At 39.4% G+C, this 16,722-nt stretch overlaps 1 protein-coding gene and 1 long non-coding RNA gene across 2 annotated transcripts; both read left to right on the top strand.

Moving 5' to 3' along the window:
* Positions 1–5,740: 5,740 nt before the first annotated feature.
* LOC134790353 (procathepsin L-like) lies at positions 5,741–16,677 on the top strand. The gene is made up of 5 exons (XM_063761120.1): positions 5,741–6,173; positions 11,212–11,347; positions 12,158–12,360; positions 12,699–12,803; positions 16,541–16,677. The coding sequence occupies exons 1-5, from the start codon at positions 5,741–5,743 to the stop codon at positions 16,675–16,677; spliced, it is 1,014 nt and encodes a 337-aa protein (XP_063617190.1).
* LOC134791032 (uncharacterized) lies at positions 7,451–9,800 on the top strand. Its single transcript, XR_010144230.1, has 2 exons — positions 7,451–8,532; positions 8,937–9,800. It is a non-coding gene; the product is annotated as an uncharacterized LOC134791032 (long non-coding RNA).
* Positions 16,678–16,722: the final 45 nt, after the last annotated feature.

Here is a 16,722-nt window from a genome sequence, read left to right as displayed (position 1 = left end):
CTATTTTTCAGTTATGGGTGTGAATGACCTGTTCCACTATGAAGAAGGCATTATAATCCCGGATTTGTGCACTCATGGGATTACTAGATACGTTGGTTACGTGTTGATAGTTGGCTACGGGATAGGTAGTATACTTAATATATCCATACAAGTCTTGAGTCAAAACTACATATAAATAGAAAAGACCCCTATAATGGACGTGTCAATAATGAGACGTTTACACAAATCCTGTGCAGTTAAGATCAGTTTTTAACACTGGCAAAATTTTACAATTAACTAGTCATAGAGCTGCTTAAGAACTTTTAGTTTGATTAAAATTACATTTAACATTCATATTATGGACGGTAGATACCATCCTCGTCGCCAATATGGTATACGGGGGTTGTTTAGGGGATGAAGTAACGGAACAAGGTGTTGTTCATACGGCGTTTATTACAGAACTGATTTTTGGATTACCTACCCACATAACATTTACATACCTAGTTGCGTCTACCCCCAAGTACATATATCACACAAAACAATCTCCATGTATCAAAAAGTGTCCGTCAAAAACCTTAAAAAATAGGTGTCGCCATACCTAAAATATTTGATAAAAAATTTCAAATCATTGACAGCGCTCTTCACTCCGACAATAACGCCTACGTTCTTATAGATGGTCAAGCAAATCTTGTCAGTAGAAAAAGGCGCGAAATTCAAATTTTCTATGAGACGATATCCCTTCGAGCCTACGTTTTTCAAATTTGCCGCCTTTTTCTGACAAGATCTGCTTGACCAACTATAGCTACCTACTCTAGCGCTACTGTGGAGAGATTTGGAACTGTTATTTATAGCTGACAGCTGGACACTTTTGCAAATATTCTGCCATAAAAGAGCTTTCTCCTGACCTCTACCCTCCATAATTCACATACACCCGATGTAATAATGTTGCCATATTTAAAAAAAATATAATGATAATTTTGTTTTACAGAAAACGGCACAAAGTATTGGACTTGCAAGTATTCCTGTGGCCCGAAATGGGGGGAAAATGGTTACTTCCGCATAGAAAGAGGAGGAGGCGCGTGCATGTTAGGGCAACGGTACACTGCTACCTGCACCGTTACATAGACAGACTCATAATATATTATTGACGTTATGACATTGAGTACAGGCTTTTATTTTTGCCTTTGTCCTTCCCCGGCACACAAACTATAAAATCTCCATGCCAAATTTCATATAAATCATCAGATTTCCATAAAAAATGTTGGATAGATACTAGTAGGTCGCCCCGAACCGAGAACTCGCGGTTCGCCAAAAAGATAGATCAATTTAATGCACCTACTTAGTCGGCAAAGGATCGAAAACCACGTGCAATTTATTGCAAGACAGTTGTTGTTGTTATAGTGCGACATAAAATAGTAGAAATGGAATAAAATTAAAATGGAACTAAAAAAACCAGACTAAATTGTTGACATGTTTAAACTTTTACGTCAAAAATGTGACAGTTACGTAGAAAGTGGCGCCCTCATTTATTTTATACTATTTTGTTGCACTGTACCATATAGATTAAAATAAACTGTATCTGTGGTAAGCCGTGGTCTTTCTTGTCAAATGTCAAATACACGTATTTGACATTATTTATTTTAAGTCGTTTTTATCTTCCTATTTATTCTTTTAAAATCGTAAATAAAAAGCAATATTATAAATGTCTAAACCTAGCGCTTTCATTTGATACCAAACTCGACCATACTTTCTTCCAAACAAGATGACCAGAATAGCAAGACCCCTCACAAATAGCTTTTTGGCCTTTTAGGCTCTTCTAGCTCCATGACCCCATGATCCAGTCTTTTCATAATTTAATGACTAAAATATAATGCCTTCATCTACACGTTTACCCAATTTCATTTAAATTAGAACAATTTTACTTAAGTTATTGTCCATCAAACTATGCTCTGATAGTTCAGCTTAAAAATATCGAAATGCCGGGACGTGCCCCTAGCCAGCCGTGTGTTCCAAGTTCAATGTAAGAACTTCGCTTCGCTTCGCTTCGCTTCGCTCGCTCGTTCGATAATTCCCTATTCTAATCCCACAAGTAAGCGATGAAAATACACATGTGACGGTATTTTTTGACTTCTGCTAAAACTAAGAAGCCGATATTTGGCATGTGATTGGCAGCCATCGTAAATTTTATAGCATTTTTGGTGCAGCGGAGTGGTGTTAACGGAATTGATAACGAAACCGAGGGTTCCGTACAAACTTTCAAGTATCTCATGTAATAAAAAACACAAAAGGCTTTTGATCAGAAGTATATCCCTTCAAGTGGCGGTCAACCCGATAATGGTCGGATCGAAAGCAGTAAACTGGCGTCCCACCACTCACGGGTCGATGCGAAAACCAGTAAACTGTCGGCCACCAGTGAGTGGTTAATGAGATGTTGCCGTATTTAGAGGTAAAATTGAACGCATTTAAGTATAGTTACGCTCTTCTAGCGCCCAAAATTAGGTAGCGAGATAGACAAGGATAGCATACCGTAAGAAACACAAATGGTATAATATTTGTCGGGGAGGACCATTCATTCGGGAACGACCGCCTAGTCCGAGTTCAGTCCTGATTTTTCAGAGGTTGTTTTGTAAAATACATTGTATGTTAGGTCCCTTTTAATTACCTATGTAATTTTAAAAATAGAAGTCTTAGTTTGATAATTAAATAGCAATCACCTCCAATCATCAATTTGTTTTATGGTGGTATTCATTTTTAACGAGGAAACTGGAAAACTGTCATTGATTAGGTCTGGTCTGGCCTAATGTATAAACATTATTATAATTTAATTGCTATATCCAAATAGCGTATTTAACGCTGATTATAACGATATGTGATTTAATATACTTTCAAACATAGAAAAGCTTAAATCGACGATTTTTTTAAATTCTTTTAATCTGCGCTGACCACCCATCGGGGCCCCGCCACGTGACTGTTTTTGCGCAAATCCGCGGCGTCACTTGACTACTTTTCGCGTTTTCGCTGGTGCCACATGAAGGGATAAATATACTAACCATAATTGTAAACAGCGCCATTTATCGATAAATTGGCTAACTAATTTGTGCGACCTGTGTATAATATTGATCTTTTTGGGATAATTATTTATCTTATAAACGAGCACTTCTTGTATATGTCGCAGGCATTTTGTAAGAATCCGCCGTTTACAAACGGCGTCGTCAATTTACAAACGGCTTCACGTTTGTAAAATGACGACGCCGTTAGTAAAATTTCGACAGGGAAATTGTAAACAGTCCGGCATTATGTAAAATATAGTTTATCAAAGGACTGTCTCATTTCAATCATAGACAGAGAGAATCATACTATCTTTGTCTTACCCTAATACTAGCACCCAAAAGAAAAGGATGAGTATAGTTTTCCTGGTTCTTACTGACTGACAAATTGGTTTGACCAACTATACCTTATGTCTATGACATTAACAGCGCCGTTTGTACGGCATTTTGATCGAAATAGTTCTTTAATTTATTACGCGTGGCGCTGCACATCAAATCTATGAAAAACGCTGGGGTGTCCATCAAATCTGGAGTTCTTGGATGGTCCCACCGCACTGCTTCTTTTATAAAAATATTTCCTTCACAACTGAACTAGACGGACAGGCCTATTCGGATTTCGAGATAATCACAAGATCTTGAGACGGTTTAGAGATTTAGATATCGACTAGATGTGACTTGGATATCTAAGTCATAACTTGTCGAAATCGTTCAAGAGGACCTCCAGAATCGCGGAAACGTCAAATTTGACATAAGTATCTATCTTACTCTTAGGATAAGATAAGACACAGTGATATTAGAGCAAAGACAAAAATAATAGATGCGTTAGAATACAGTCTAAAGTCCAAATGGAAATGGGCCGGCCATGTTGCTAGAATGCACGCCAAAAGATGGACTAAAGTGGCCACGCTGTGGAAAGGGCCAGACGGCAAAAGAAGACACGGCAAACCAAACGCCAGGTGGTCAGATGAACTCCGTGACATAGATAAGGACTGGCCCAATACTGCACAAGACAGAAAAAGATGGCAAGAGCTGGAGGAGGCCTTTACCCGTGAGGGGTCCTAACCAAATTATATAATTATAGTTACAAAAAAAAATTATTTTTTTTTTTTTTTTTTTTTTTTTTTTATATTATAGCACAATTTTACACAGATCGACCTAGTCCCACAGTAAGCTCAATAAGGCTTGTGTTGTGGGTACTAGACGACGATATATATAATATACACTATACACACATATATAAATACGTATATACATAGAAAACATCCATAACTCAGGAACAAATATTTGTGATGAACACACAAATAAATGCCCTTACCAGGATTCGAACCCGGGACCTCCTGCTTCGTAGGCAGGATCACTACCGACTAGGCTAGGAGGCCGTTGAAGTTTTAGTGAGTTTAAGTGTACAAAATATATTTAAAAAAAAAGAAGATTTTAATTACCTTTTTGTTATGTTAATTTAATCTTTGGTTATGGAATAAATGGGCTTTTTTATTTTTATTTATTATTTTATTTTATCTATCTTACAAATATCTTTGTTGAAGTCTAGTAGAAATCTAATTCATTTTCCGAATCGAGCCGGGAGCCTCCTATTTCTGGGCGGTTTGTCCTTCTACCTACCTACCTATTGATATAGTGTGACGTCCGTTAAAACATTACACTTTGCATGGTATAATAATATACTCCGCCCGGTACTCTATTCCGAGATTCGCGTATGACCTAACTGACACGGGCCTACGTCATCATGCTGTTTACAGGTTCTCAAACTTTAAAATGTGGGAGAATTTTAACCAACGGTGAAAATTATTTTAACGGCATTAATTTTAAGTTATTCATGTAGAAACATAGTAAAATAAAACAAATCTAATGTATAAAATTAAACCTTATTTATCTATACAAGACAAGCGTTTGAAAAACTAATTCACAGTTACACATTAATTACCAAGCTTACGGCGTGAAAAGTTTGGAAAACACTGCGACTGCTGACACTGAGCGAGAAGGAAATAACAATTAACACGCGTTCGACAAGGATGACGGTCAGGGCATGAAAATCTAGATCCGAATTGTCAAATGTGACAGCGCTATCCTGTGTTGTCAGTAGTGTAAACAGAATTACCCGAACGTCTGAAATTTCTGTCGTGAATCGGAAGATATTGCTATCGAATAATTAAAAATGACGTGTTATTGTAAAATTTAAGATAAAATACATATAAATGAAAATTATAAAATTATAAAGAAATATTTTAACTTATTAACCATAGGTATAATGTACCCATGTAACATGTTATGTTGAAATAAAGTGGCAATGTTATTGTGACGTAGGCCCGTGTCACTCTGGGAATAGAAGACCATGTTTTATTAGACCATGATAGTACTTACCTAACTCTATATGCTGTTATCCAGAAGCGGTATCACGGTCGCATTTTTACCACCTGTCATGCCATGCGTCACTTTCGCACTTACATATTTGTTAGAACGTGACAGGCATGGTGACAAATGATAAAGAGCCGACCATCTTTTAGCCCTACTGGCGTACATTATTTCACAAGAAACGGTGAGCAAACGTTGCACGAGCTGAAACGGTGACCTATGCTTCGCTCGGTTAATAAGTTGACATGAAAGAGCTACGCCTTAAAACGGACTGACTCTAAATGTTTGTATAATAAAAAGAACATGCGCGTACAGTAGACACTGTCAGGTCTGCTGTTAGACATATGTTTCTCCTAATTCCTTTGTTGGTGGTTATCAGCGCCTCCGCGCAGTCACCGCCATATTACGACATTGGCGACGCTGACAACCTGTTCAAAGAATTTGTCCAGAAACACGGCAAAACATATAATCCCGAAGAATACTTGACACGTCTTGACATTTTCAAGCAAAATCTAAAGCGGATTAATGAACGTAACGCGAGATATCCACAAAACGAGGTCGGAATCAACCGTTTCACAGATTTGATTATAGAAGAAAGACGCCAATATCTGGGTTTTAAGTGCTTTGATGCCGCGAGTGATGGTCGCGCGATTAGGCTGGAGTACCCTGCTGAGGCGATCACGGCGCCCGACCAGTTCGACTGGCGCGACCATGACGCAGCCACGCACGTGAAAGACCAGGGCCATTGCCAGAGCAGCTGGGTCTTTAGTGCCACTGGTAAGTAGTATCAATGTTTAATTTGTATTTCATTTTTATTTGCCTTTAATTTACAGATGTACCTAATGCTAATTTCATATTATGAAATAAATAAATCTAAATCTATATATCGACTCAGAATGACGAGGACTATTCATTAAAACAAAGAAAAAAATGTCCTCCGTTTTTCATACTAATTTTGGGTGTCCGTTTTGTAACGGTCTATACAAAATGTACTTACTTATGAAGAAACGCGTCACAAAACTGTAATTTTTTTTCGGATACATTTTTTTCCTTTTTAAATCCATAGTCCTCGTGATTCCGAGTAGAAATAACCCAAAAGTTGATGGTATTGAGTAAAAAAAGGAAATGGTACACTTTTGTCGGAAAATGCCCATTTAAGTATATACCTACACGATGATTTTTAATCGGTGATCAGGAGTAGAAAAATATTAATATCCAGCCCAAATTAAACTTATTAGGCTAGGTGTCACGCAATTATCTCATTGTTTAATTAATTAAAAGTTAAAACATAATTAAAACTAATAACCACTAAATACATGGTTATCCTACATGAAGTAACTACGATACATCAAGTGCCATCGATATGGCGGGAAATTTGACGGATCTATGACTTTGTTTATGCATATGACAATGACAATGACAAGTATTTACTCATAAATTATCAATTGCCATTAAGTTTGTAAAGAGGCTAATAACTCATAAGCCCCCTCCAGACTATGTGCGTGAATCGCGGCGCGACGTCGCGAAGCGAACATATCGCGAAGTTGACGTATGACTCCACACTCGCACACTTCACGGCGATTTCGCAGTTTGGTTTGCGGCAAGATGGCGGAAAAGCATCAGCTGATCGAGTTAAACTGTTAGTTATCTATGGCATCATACGTGATTTAGCTGTTTTTAGGGTTCCGTACCCAAAGGGTAAAACGGGACCCTATTACTAAGACTTCGCTGTCCGTCCGTCCGTCCGTCCGTCCGTCCGTCCGTCTGTCACCAGGCTGTATCTCACGAACCGTGATAGCTAGACAGTTGAAATTTTCACAGATGATGTATTTCTGTTGCCGCTATAACAACAAATACTAAAAACAGAATAAAATAAAGATTTAAATGGGGCTCCCATACAACAAACGTGATTTTTGACCAAAGTTAAGCAACGTCGGGAGTGGTCAGTAGATGGGTGATGGTGGCTTTTTTTTTTTTTTGCATTATGGTACGGAACCCTTCGTGCGCGAGTCCGACTCGCACTTGCCCGGTTTTTTCATTTTGTTTTCTTGTGAAACCGTAAAATATAGCTGCTTAAGAGTCCTTACTCCTACAGACGAGCGTATTTTGCAAAATGCTTCCTTTTTCATTTAAGATTACGACGTAACTATTAGTATTTATTCAAAAACTGATAACGTACTTAAATAATCATTTCTTAAACTAGGGGCTGAAAACGTTCAAATTTTCATTTTCTCTTTTTGAACCTAAAATAAATGAGTTTTCTTAGGAGTCTTTTTCAAATTTTGCAGTGAGAAGGGTCGTTTCGGTTCTCAATTTTGCAGTAAACAAGAATCATTTGGTACATGAATGATTACAATTCAACTCACCATATCTTGTACGAGGGGCTGACATGCTTGAAAATCGAAGATTCATTTTAAAAAATTGATAAAAAACCTTCCGAGTTTTCTTCATTTTTTTGGTGAAAACAGGGTTACATTACATTTTTTTATCGCAAATTGGACTTATATTTTGCCCCAAAAATAATATTTTATCAAATTGTAACTTTATGTCTACTCATAAAAAAAAAATCATAACTATAGGACCTACCTAGCCGTAAATCTATATTTTTTTAAAGACGTACAAATCACGCTGCACCGACACCGCGCGCTCAGTCTCCGCCGAGTGCGCTTAGGGGACGGACCTGTGCTCGACCGTCAGGCGTTCGTTGCTTTCGTAACCATCGAGAGAGTTCCGAGAAGTGCTGTATACTATGATTAGAAAATCTTGATCCAAGGGTGTACATTTTTTACACCATATTTAATTTTAACAACCGACTCTCGCTTATGTGATAGATTTTCAGTGTTACTTGAATTCTGGTTAGGGTTTGCATTTTTATTATACCCGGACGACCTGGATGATGTCCAGGTTCTCATGATGGAGTCAGGAATGGTCACCGAACTCCTAATCTACTCATCATAACTCCATCGTGTTTGGGCTCAATAGATTTTCCTTGACGAACACCATCGATCTAGATGAGGTCCAGGTTCTCATGATGGAGTCAGGAGTTGGTCACCAGAACTCCTAATCTACTCATTAACACTCCATCGTGTTTGGGTTCAAATGATTTGCCCTGACGAGCACCATCTATCTAGATAAGGTCCAGGGTCATGAGACCCTTCTGGTGACCAACTTCTGACTCCATCATGAGATGGTCACCAGAAGTCCTAATTTACTCATCATAAGTCCATCGTGTTTGGGCTCAATCGATTTGCCTCGACGAGCACCATCTATCTAGATGAGGTCCAGGGTCATGAGACCCTTCTGGTGACCAACTCCTGACTCCATCATGAGATGGTCACCAGATGTTCTAATCTACTCATAATAACTCCATCGTGTTTGGGCTCAATAGATTTGCCCCGACGAGCACCATCGATCTAGATGAAGTCCAGGTTCTCATGATGGAGTCAGTAATGGTCACCGAACTCCTAATCTACTCATCATAACTCCATCTTGTTTGGGCTCAATAGATTTTCCTTGACGAACACCATCGATCTAGATGAGGTCCAGGTTCTCATGATGGAGTCAGGAGTTGGTCACTAGAACTCCTAATCTACTCATTATCACTCCATCGTGTTTGGGCTCAATCGATTTGCCTCGACGAGCACCATCTATCTAGATGAGGTCCAGGGTCATGAGACCCTTCTGGTGACCAGCTCCTGACTCCATCATGAGATGGTCACCAGATGTTCTAATCTACTCATCATAACTCCATCGTGTTTGGGCTCAATAGATTTGCCCCGACGAGCACCATCGATCTAGATGAAGTCCAGGTTCTCATGATGGAGTCAGGAGTTGGTCACCAGAAATCCTAATCTACTCATTATCACTCTATCGTGATTGGGCTCATTAGATTTGCCCTGACGAGCACCATCTATCTAGATGAGGTCCAGAGTCATGAGACTCTTCTGGTGACCAACTCCTGACTCCATTACGAGATGGGGTCAGGAGTTGGTCCCCAGAAGTCCTAATCTATTCATCATAACTCCATCGTGTTTGGGATCAATAGATTTGCCCCGACAAGCACCATCGATCTAGAATCTAGATGAAGTCCAGGTTTTCATGATGGAGTCAGGAGTTGGTCACCAGAACTCCTAATCTACTCATCATAACTCCATCGTGTTTGGGCTCAATAGATTTTCCTTGACGAGCACTATCGATCTAGATGCGGTTGATAGATTATTAATATTATTTTATATTACATACATACTTACAAATAAAGCTTCATTTGCTTCCCACAAGGATCAAGTAAACCTTATAAATCAACTTCGTTCTAAATAAAAACCGGCCAAGTGCGAGTCGGACTCGCACACGAAGGGTTCCGTACCATTATCTATAAAAACGGTCACCCATCCAAGTACTGGCCCCGCCCGAGCCCGACGTTGCTTAACTTCTGTCAAAAATCACGTTTACAACAGTATGGGAGCCCCACTTAAATCTTTATTTTATTCTGTTTTAGTATTTGTTGTTATAGCGGCAACAGAAATACATCATCTGTGAAAATTTCAACTGTCTAGCTATCTCGATTCGTGAGATACAGCCTGGTGATTGACGGACGGACGGACGGACGGACAGCGGAGTCTTAGTAATAGGGTCCCGTTTTACCCTTTGGGTACGGAACCCTAAAAACGGAGATACTTCTGTTTTAGACATAAAATCGAACTTCAGAGAGTTCAGTAGTTGTTACTTGCAGGTACTCTCGAATTTATTGTCATTATACAGGGTGGCCATAAAATAAGTGCTTTTCCGCTGCTGACAAGAAAATGGTTGCTGGAAAAAAAATTACCCTCCCATAGAAAATGGACTAGACAAAATGTATGAAACAGCCAAATTTTTTTTTCGCGATTTCGGGGTTGGTCCCATCGCGGTTCGCGGTTGCTTAGTTCAGTATAATCCCTAAACCTCCCTGGCAACGGGAATGCACTTATTTTTGGCCACCCTGTATATATTATTATTTAATATAACCTTATCTTTAAAACATTTAATTATTCAACTTCCTTGGTGAACTGACTTGAATAAGTTACTTGACTTCGTGGATGAACTTGTCACAATAATTCCATGACATACAGAGGTAAACAATCATTATTTTTTACTCGTCGTTGGTTATATATTATCTCATCACATATACTCTATTGACTACTACCATGCTTATAAAATAAAATACAGAGTGCCAATATAACGTTAAAATAAATTTACTTGCAAATTAAATTGAAAAGTATCAAAATTATTCTTGTCTGCGTTGAAACGCGCTTAGCTTTGCCGGCGCTCGCGTACCGAGCGCTAACGCCATCTATCGAGTGTTATTTCGCAAAATCGGTGAACGCTCTAAGGAATAAGGGCTCTTAATATAATATAATCATAATATAATTAATATTTATCTTGCCACAGAAGAGCCAAAATAGTGTGTAATGTGGAGTCTTGCAAGTTCGCGCTTTGCGTCTCCTTTGACGCGGGCCGAAATACCGACAAAAAACGGAGAACAAGGCGCGAAGGCGTGAACAATCTGCGAAATCGACGCCACACTCGCGTTCGCGGCTTCACTCGCGATATACGTGCATAGTCTGGAGGGGGCTATAGATACCGATTAGTAGAGTGACAAGGATTTTAGGGTAAATTAATCTCAAAGTTAAAATTATGATTAAAAAAAAAACAAGTTTCTTTCCATGTAATTACGACTTCAACGTGATCTACGTGATCTACTGAGTTCGAAAACAATGTTCCTGATCACCGAATAAAAATCATCGCGTATATCTAGCTTTGTATGATAATTATTTCACAGGAAATATTGAAGGGCAGTACGCAATTAAGCACAAGGAGTTAATCGCTTTTTCTGATCAAGAGGGGCTAGACTGCGCTCAATATGACAACAGAAAAAGAAATACTTGTATGGATGGATGGCCCGATGATCTTATGAAGTGAGTGCATTATCGGCCGAGCGAAGTTAGGACTTAGGGCCAGGGCCACTCTATGATCTGGGGCCACCCCACACTAGCTCCCGAGCTCGACGCAACATTGGCGCAACTGCGCAGCGACGTCATTTTCCATAGAGCTGACTAGACGCCGACGCTCAAAACTCTCAAAAGACGCTAGTGTCTAGGGTCAACTAGGTGTGCACTTATTAAGTTACTTTATTTGTAGCATATAAAGGTACCGCGCCCTCCATAATGCGTACTCCGACACGCACTATGCTGGTTGAGTCTTGGAATTGTTATTAATTAGTTTTGGACATGACAAATAAAGTTATGAATATGACGAATAAGTAGTAAATTAATAGTAATGTAAAACATTGCGACTTTCGTCTTTTTAAGTACTTCTGTCATTCTGCAAGTCTAGTAATATGCATTACTGGCATAAAGCATCTAAATCTAAATAATTATACTAAGGTTTATTTATAAGGTAGATACAAACATTAAAAATAAAATAAACTAACTTATCTATAAAATAAAACTAAATTAAAACTAAAACTAATAAGTACTAAATAAAATAAAATTAAATAAAATTAAAATACGTCTAAGAAATTGGGCCCCTTTGGCATGGTGCCGAGGACGCTGGCAGCATTTCCCCGCTGTATTGCGAAGCTAATACGTTGAGCGAGAAAGCTGCCAGCTCTTCGGTCACCAGTGAAATCGATAAGCCATTATACTAAGTATCTCAAGATATAGGGAACCTGCGGAACTACTCAAGGTGACAATCGACAGATAGCCGAGATTTTTTTGCATTTCTAGACATTATCAATACCACGACGATGAAAAAGAATGGTATTTGTCACCGGAAAGTGAATATCCTTACACTGGAATACCGACAATATGTCAAACGATGAAGGGAAATAAGACACATGTTACTGCCGTGACAAGTTTTCAATTACTTGTACCGAAGGATGAAGAAACGTTAAAGCAGTTTTTGTACGAAACAGGACCTTTGGCAGTGGGTAAGTAGTGGGTGGGTAGAATAAGTCAAAGTGGTTTTTTTTTATTATCATTTATGAATGTAGAATGATGATGATTATTTAAAACAATCCTAGGGCCTTCCCTGGGCCTGAAACTATCTCCATACGAAATTTCATCTCAATCGGTCCAGTTGTGCGTAGGTAGATATTCTACCTTACCATAACTATGCAAATCTAATAAAACTCTTTAGGCTGTAGGCTGTAGGTACATTGTATTTACATTATTTATGGTCGAAATGTTAGTCACATTGATATCGTTTCTTACTTAATAGGTACACCACTTTCAGGATATAAGAGATGAAACAGTATATTGTTTGCAGGTCTGGATTCTTCTGAACTATATGAATATACGAAAGGCATTTATAAGCCTGTGGAGTGTAAAGGCGAGGCAGATCACGCCGTATTATTAGTTGGCTATGGAATAGGTAAAAACCTAAAATCTTCGAGCAACACCGGCTTCCGACACATCGGAAGGGAGGGGCCCAAGCGATATCTCAACGTACAAATCTTTCTGCCATTTTTCGCGGGGGGAAAGGTGCACACAGTCGCACTTCTCACACACTTACATACAAAATCCAATCTGTAATTACGACACAAATACATAGAAAATGACACACGTCAAAGACAAATCTTGCAAACCTCGATCTCTTTTTGTGTACGGACGAGTGACAAGTGTCACAACACGCACACTAACACATTTTCGTTGAAGTATGTTATTGTATTCTGAGAGATGAGAAGTCGGATTTGTCGCTCGACCGATCCGCAATTTGTACTGAGCGAGCAAAATCGATAAATCCAACAATTACATGAGACTAAAATATAATAATTGTGTTTGAATGTAATTAAACGTATGATATGTAAAAAAAAATATTACATGTGAAATGTAACACTTTCTTTTTGTAAATTTGATGTCCCCGACCTCTTTTTATAACAAAAAACCGAGCAAACAGGCATTTTTGTGCAGCAGTGTTCACGCGCGCGTCTGGACTCGGTCTAGTGAAAAATCCAAGTGCAACTAGTTTTATTACCCGCGCTAGATTAGATTGACGCGCTAATCTTGTACCTCGGCAGAGGGGAAATAGTGCGAATGCCGCCTCCCTTCCGTGTTGCTCGAAGCCTAAAATGGTCGTTTTGTCTCTACGAGCCTCCGCTAAAACATGCGCGCGAGCACGGAGGGGGTGTCCACTTCGACCCTCGCAACCCGTCGTACGGGTAAGGGATGACTCACGCTAGACCGGGCCGTGCCCGGCCCGGGGCGTCCGACGTCATTTTCTATGACGGCTGATCGGTGATCACGTGGTGCTTTCCATAGAAAACGAAGCTCCGGAAGCTTCGGCCCGGCCACGGCCCGGTCTAACGTGAACGTGTCTACTGGAGGGCTACACTAATAGTGTCTTTTGAGCGTCGGTGTCTAGTCAGCGCTATGGAAAATGGCGTCGCTGAGCAGTTGCGCCAATGATGAATCGAGTAGCCATAGAGTTGACTAGACGCTGACGCTGGGGAGACGCTAGTGTGTAGAGGCCCTTATACTATTTTTTATTATAGACACACAGTGCACCCGCGCTTGTTTTAGCGGAGGCCGTCAAAGTGTAAGCACTAGCAGGGCGACCAGCGGGGCGTCCGACTGTTCTATTCTAAAGGTGGCGTTTGGATTCATACCTACTGCACCAGCATTACTGCCGACCGCATTGCTGGCGCAAATAGAACTAGTTTTAAGATTGTTAGCAGTAATAGTAACTTGACGTGAGACATGTTTTTCATACTTTTTAATTTTTTTTACAATTGGAGAGCCTTTTTCTCTGTAAAAAAAAGGTAAAAAACATTGATATAGGAAATAGAATCGTCAAGTGCAGTTAATACCTATATTCTTCTCGACTTACGATACTTGCAAGTTCAAGGCAAAGAACTGTGTAGGAATATTACGAGCCAATACAGTTAGACGAAGAAAAGTCTGCAGCAATTCTGATAGCCCACGCAGTGCAAGTGTTATTTATACGTCTTAATTTCATAGCTGTTTGACGTTTAAAATAACACTTGCACTGCGTGGGATATCAAAATCGCTGCAGTCTTTTTTTGGTTTAAGGCCGGAGCCCCACTGCTGCGCACGCTACATCCACGGCCCACGTTTTAATACAAACCGTGGGCAAGTCCACGAAATTTTGTATAGGAACGTGGGTCGAGTACATAGCGTGCGCAGCAGTGGGGCTCCGGCCTAACTCTACTACTCAGATTTACAATATCTACAATATTACTTACTTTAAAGTCGCTAATAAAAACTGAAATCAACTTTCGCTAAATCATGTTGACCATATGGTACCTGAGTATTTATTATGCCTACACAAATGTACATTTATGTAGGCATATTTTTTTTATTAGAAAAATATAAGCATTTGACTTCATATTAAATATTAGTAACCTTACCCTACCTAATAATACCTTTTCTCCAATATGCTCGGAAATGTTCACCTAATTGTAGCAAAAATAGTACGCGAAGTTCTTCGTTATTCTCAAACTCTAATAAAAAAAATCAAACTATCGCTGTCCTGCTCTAGCGGACGGGAAGTAAAAAAACACTACAGTAATAACTTATTACTGTAGTGTTTTATACTTTTTAAAAATAAAAACGCAAACAGCCAATTATTATAACCGCGAGCCGCGTCTACACGTCCCGATCAGCTATCATTTCAAGCTATAGGATAGAGTGAAATAATAAGATAAACGACCTTACTTGTCTCGTTCTTACAAGACCGTTGTGCTCGTGTATGATCGTGCGAATACTGCTTAATAAAATCAAAGATTATTTTTATATTTTTTTAAGGATGTGTGCAATAAAGAGTTATTGTATTGTATTGTAATGAGTATCTAATATGCCTTATAATGCCGGCTACATACGTAACGATAAATCGTTGCGATAAAACTGTGCAGTCCGACTGTGCAGATAAATCGAACCGTGTGTATGACAAATCGTTACGATAAATCGTTGATCGGTGGCAGTTGCAAATTATATCAGAAAAATCGTTGTCGAAGCGAACTGCACAGTTTTATCGTTGCGTGTGGATGGCGACCGTTCATTTTGGCAGTACTTCACGTCGCTCGCTTGTGTGCGCACGTGGGTTACCTATTATTCAAGTAAGTACTCGTACATTAATGAAAAAAATAATCTTTAGAATTTGGAAAGTAAAGAAAGTGAATTAAACTAACATTTATTATGTGTAATCAAATATATATACTGTTACTGTCTATCCTTCGGGGCCCCCTGAGGAACGGGGCCCTGTGTGCACGGGCCCCGTGTGCCCTTATGGTCAAGACGGTACTGCATTTAGTGCCAGTGACCCGATAGTAGGGTTCTGTGTTCGTAGTCGCTGTTTTTACAAGCTTTTATTTAGTTTCACCTGACTGTTGTCTGTCTGTTTGTCGGTCTGTAATCAAATCTAGCAAGTTAAATTTGATCCACTTCCCGGTTTCCGATTGAGCTGATTTTTTTTTTGTATTTGCATTGTATTTGTAATTTGCATGTATAAATCGGATGACAATCCAATATTATGGCACCATTGAGCTGATCTGAGGATGGAGACAGGAGGTGGCCATAGGAACTCTGTGATAAAACAACGCAACCTAATATTGTTAGGGGTTTTTATAATTGTCTTGATGAGTATTAGTTGTCTGTTGTAAGAAAAGTACAGTCAGCAATAAAAGCTTGTACCAAAAATGAAATTTTTGGCAAAAACTTATTTATGTACTTACGGGATTTTTCATGTTTTCCTACGCTCATACTATAATTTTATTTAATCGTATGGCTTTACCTACATTATACATCTGTATAATAGAGAAATCATAAATCTAACTCCAAAGCAGTGCCATTGTGGATGACATGTTGTTTCTGATGAGCTTTGCGGAGAACTGACGATCGGCTCCGATATCGGAGGCGTGTGGAGGCACTAGGAACGTTCGATTTATCGCACAGTCGGACTGCACAGTTTTATCGCAACGATTTATCGTTACGTATGTAGCCGGCATAATAGGCCTTTTAATTTGTGTCAGATGTTTTAAGCAGCATCCCGGTAACGACACGTTCGTGGCTGTATTGTACTGTATAGCCCTATGCCTAATATGCCTACACTACTAAATACTGACTAATACTATTGGAATTGTGTTCCGTCAGAAAACGGCAAGAAATACTGGACTCTCAAGAACTCGTGGGGGGAAGGGTGGGGGGAAAAGGGGTACTTCCGACTGGTACGGGGCGAGAAGGCCTGCTACATGGGGTTATCTTACACCGCCACCTGCACCGTCTCGTAACTACGGTACACCTCGCAGACCCTACAAGAAGAATCGGACCAAGCG

The sequence above is a fragment of the Cydia splendana genome, chromosome 5 (genome assembly GCF_910591565.1).
Source record: "Cydia splendana chromosome 5, ilCydSple1.2, whole genome shotgun sequence".
Classification (NCBI taxonomy): Eukaryota; Metazoa; Arthropoda; class Insecta; order Lepidoptera; family Tortricidae; genus Cydia; species Cydia splendana.
Note: the sequence above shows the minus strand (reverse complement) of the source record. Positions and strands in the feature narration are given on the sequence as shown.

Excerpts from the sequence above, each read along its gene's own strand:
- LOC134790353 (XM_063761120.1), top strand. The coding sequence starts at position 5,741 with ATGTTTCTCCTAATTCCTTTGTTGGTGGTTATCAGCGCCTCCGCGCAG. Across the intron at positions 6,174-11,211 it reads CTGGGTCTTTAGTGCCACTG|GAAATATTGAAGGGCAGTAC; the intron begins GTAAGTAGTATC and ends ATTATTTCACAG. Across the intron at positions 12,361-12,698 it reads AACAGGACCTTTGGCAGTGG|GTCTGGATTCTTCTGAACTA; the intron begins GTAAGTAGTGGG and ends TATTGTTTGCAG.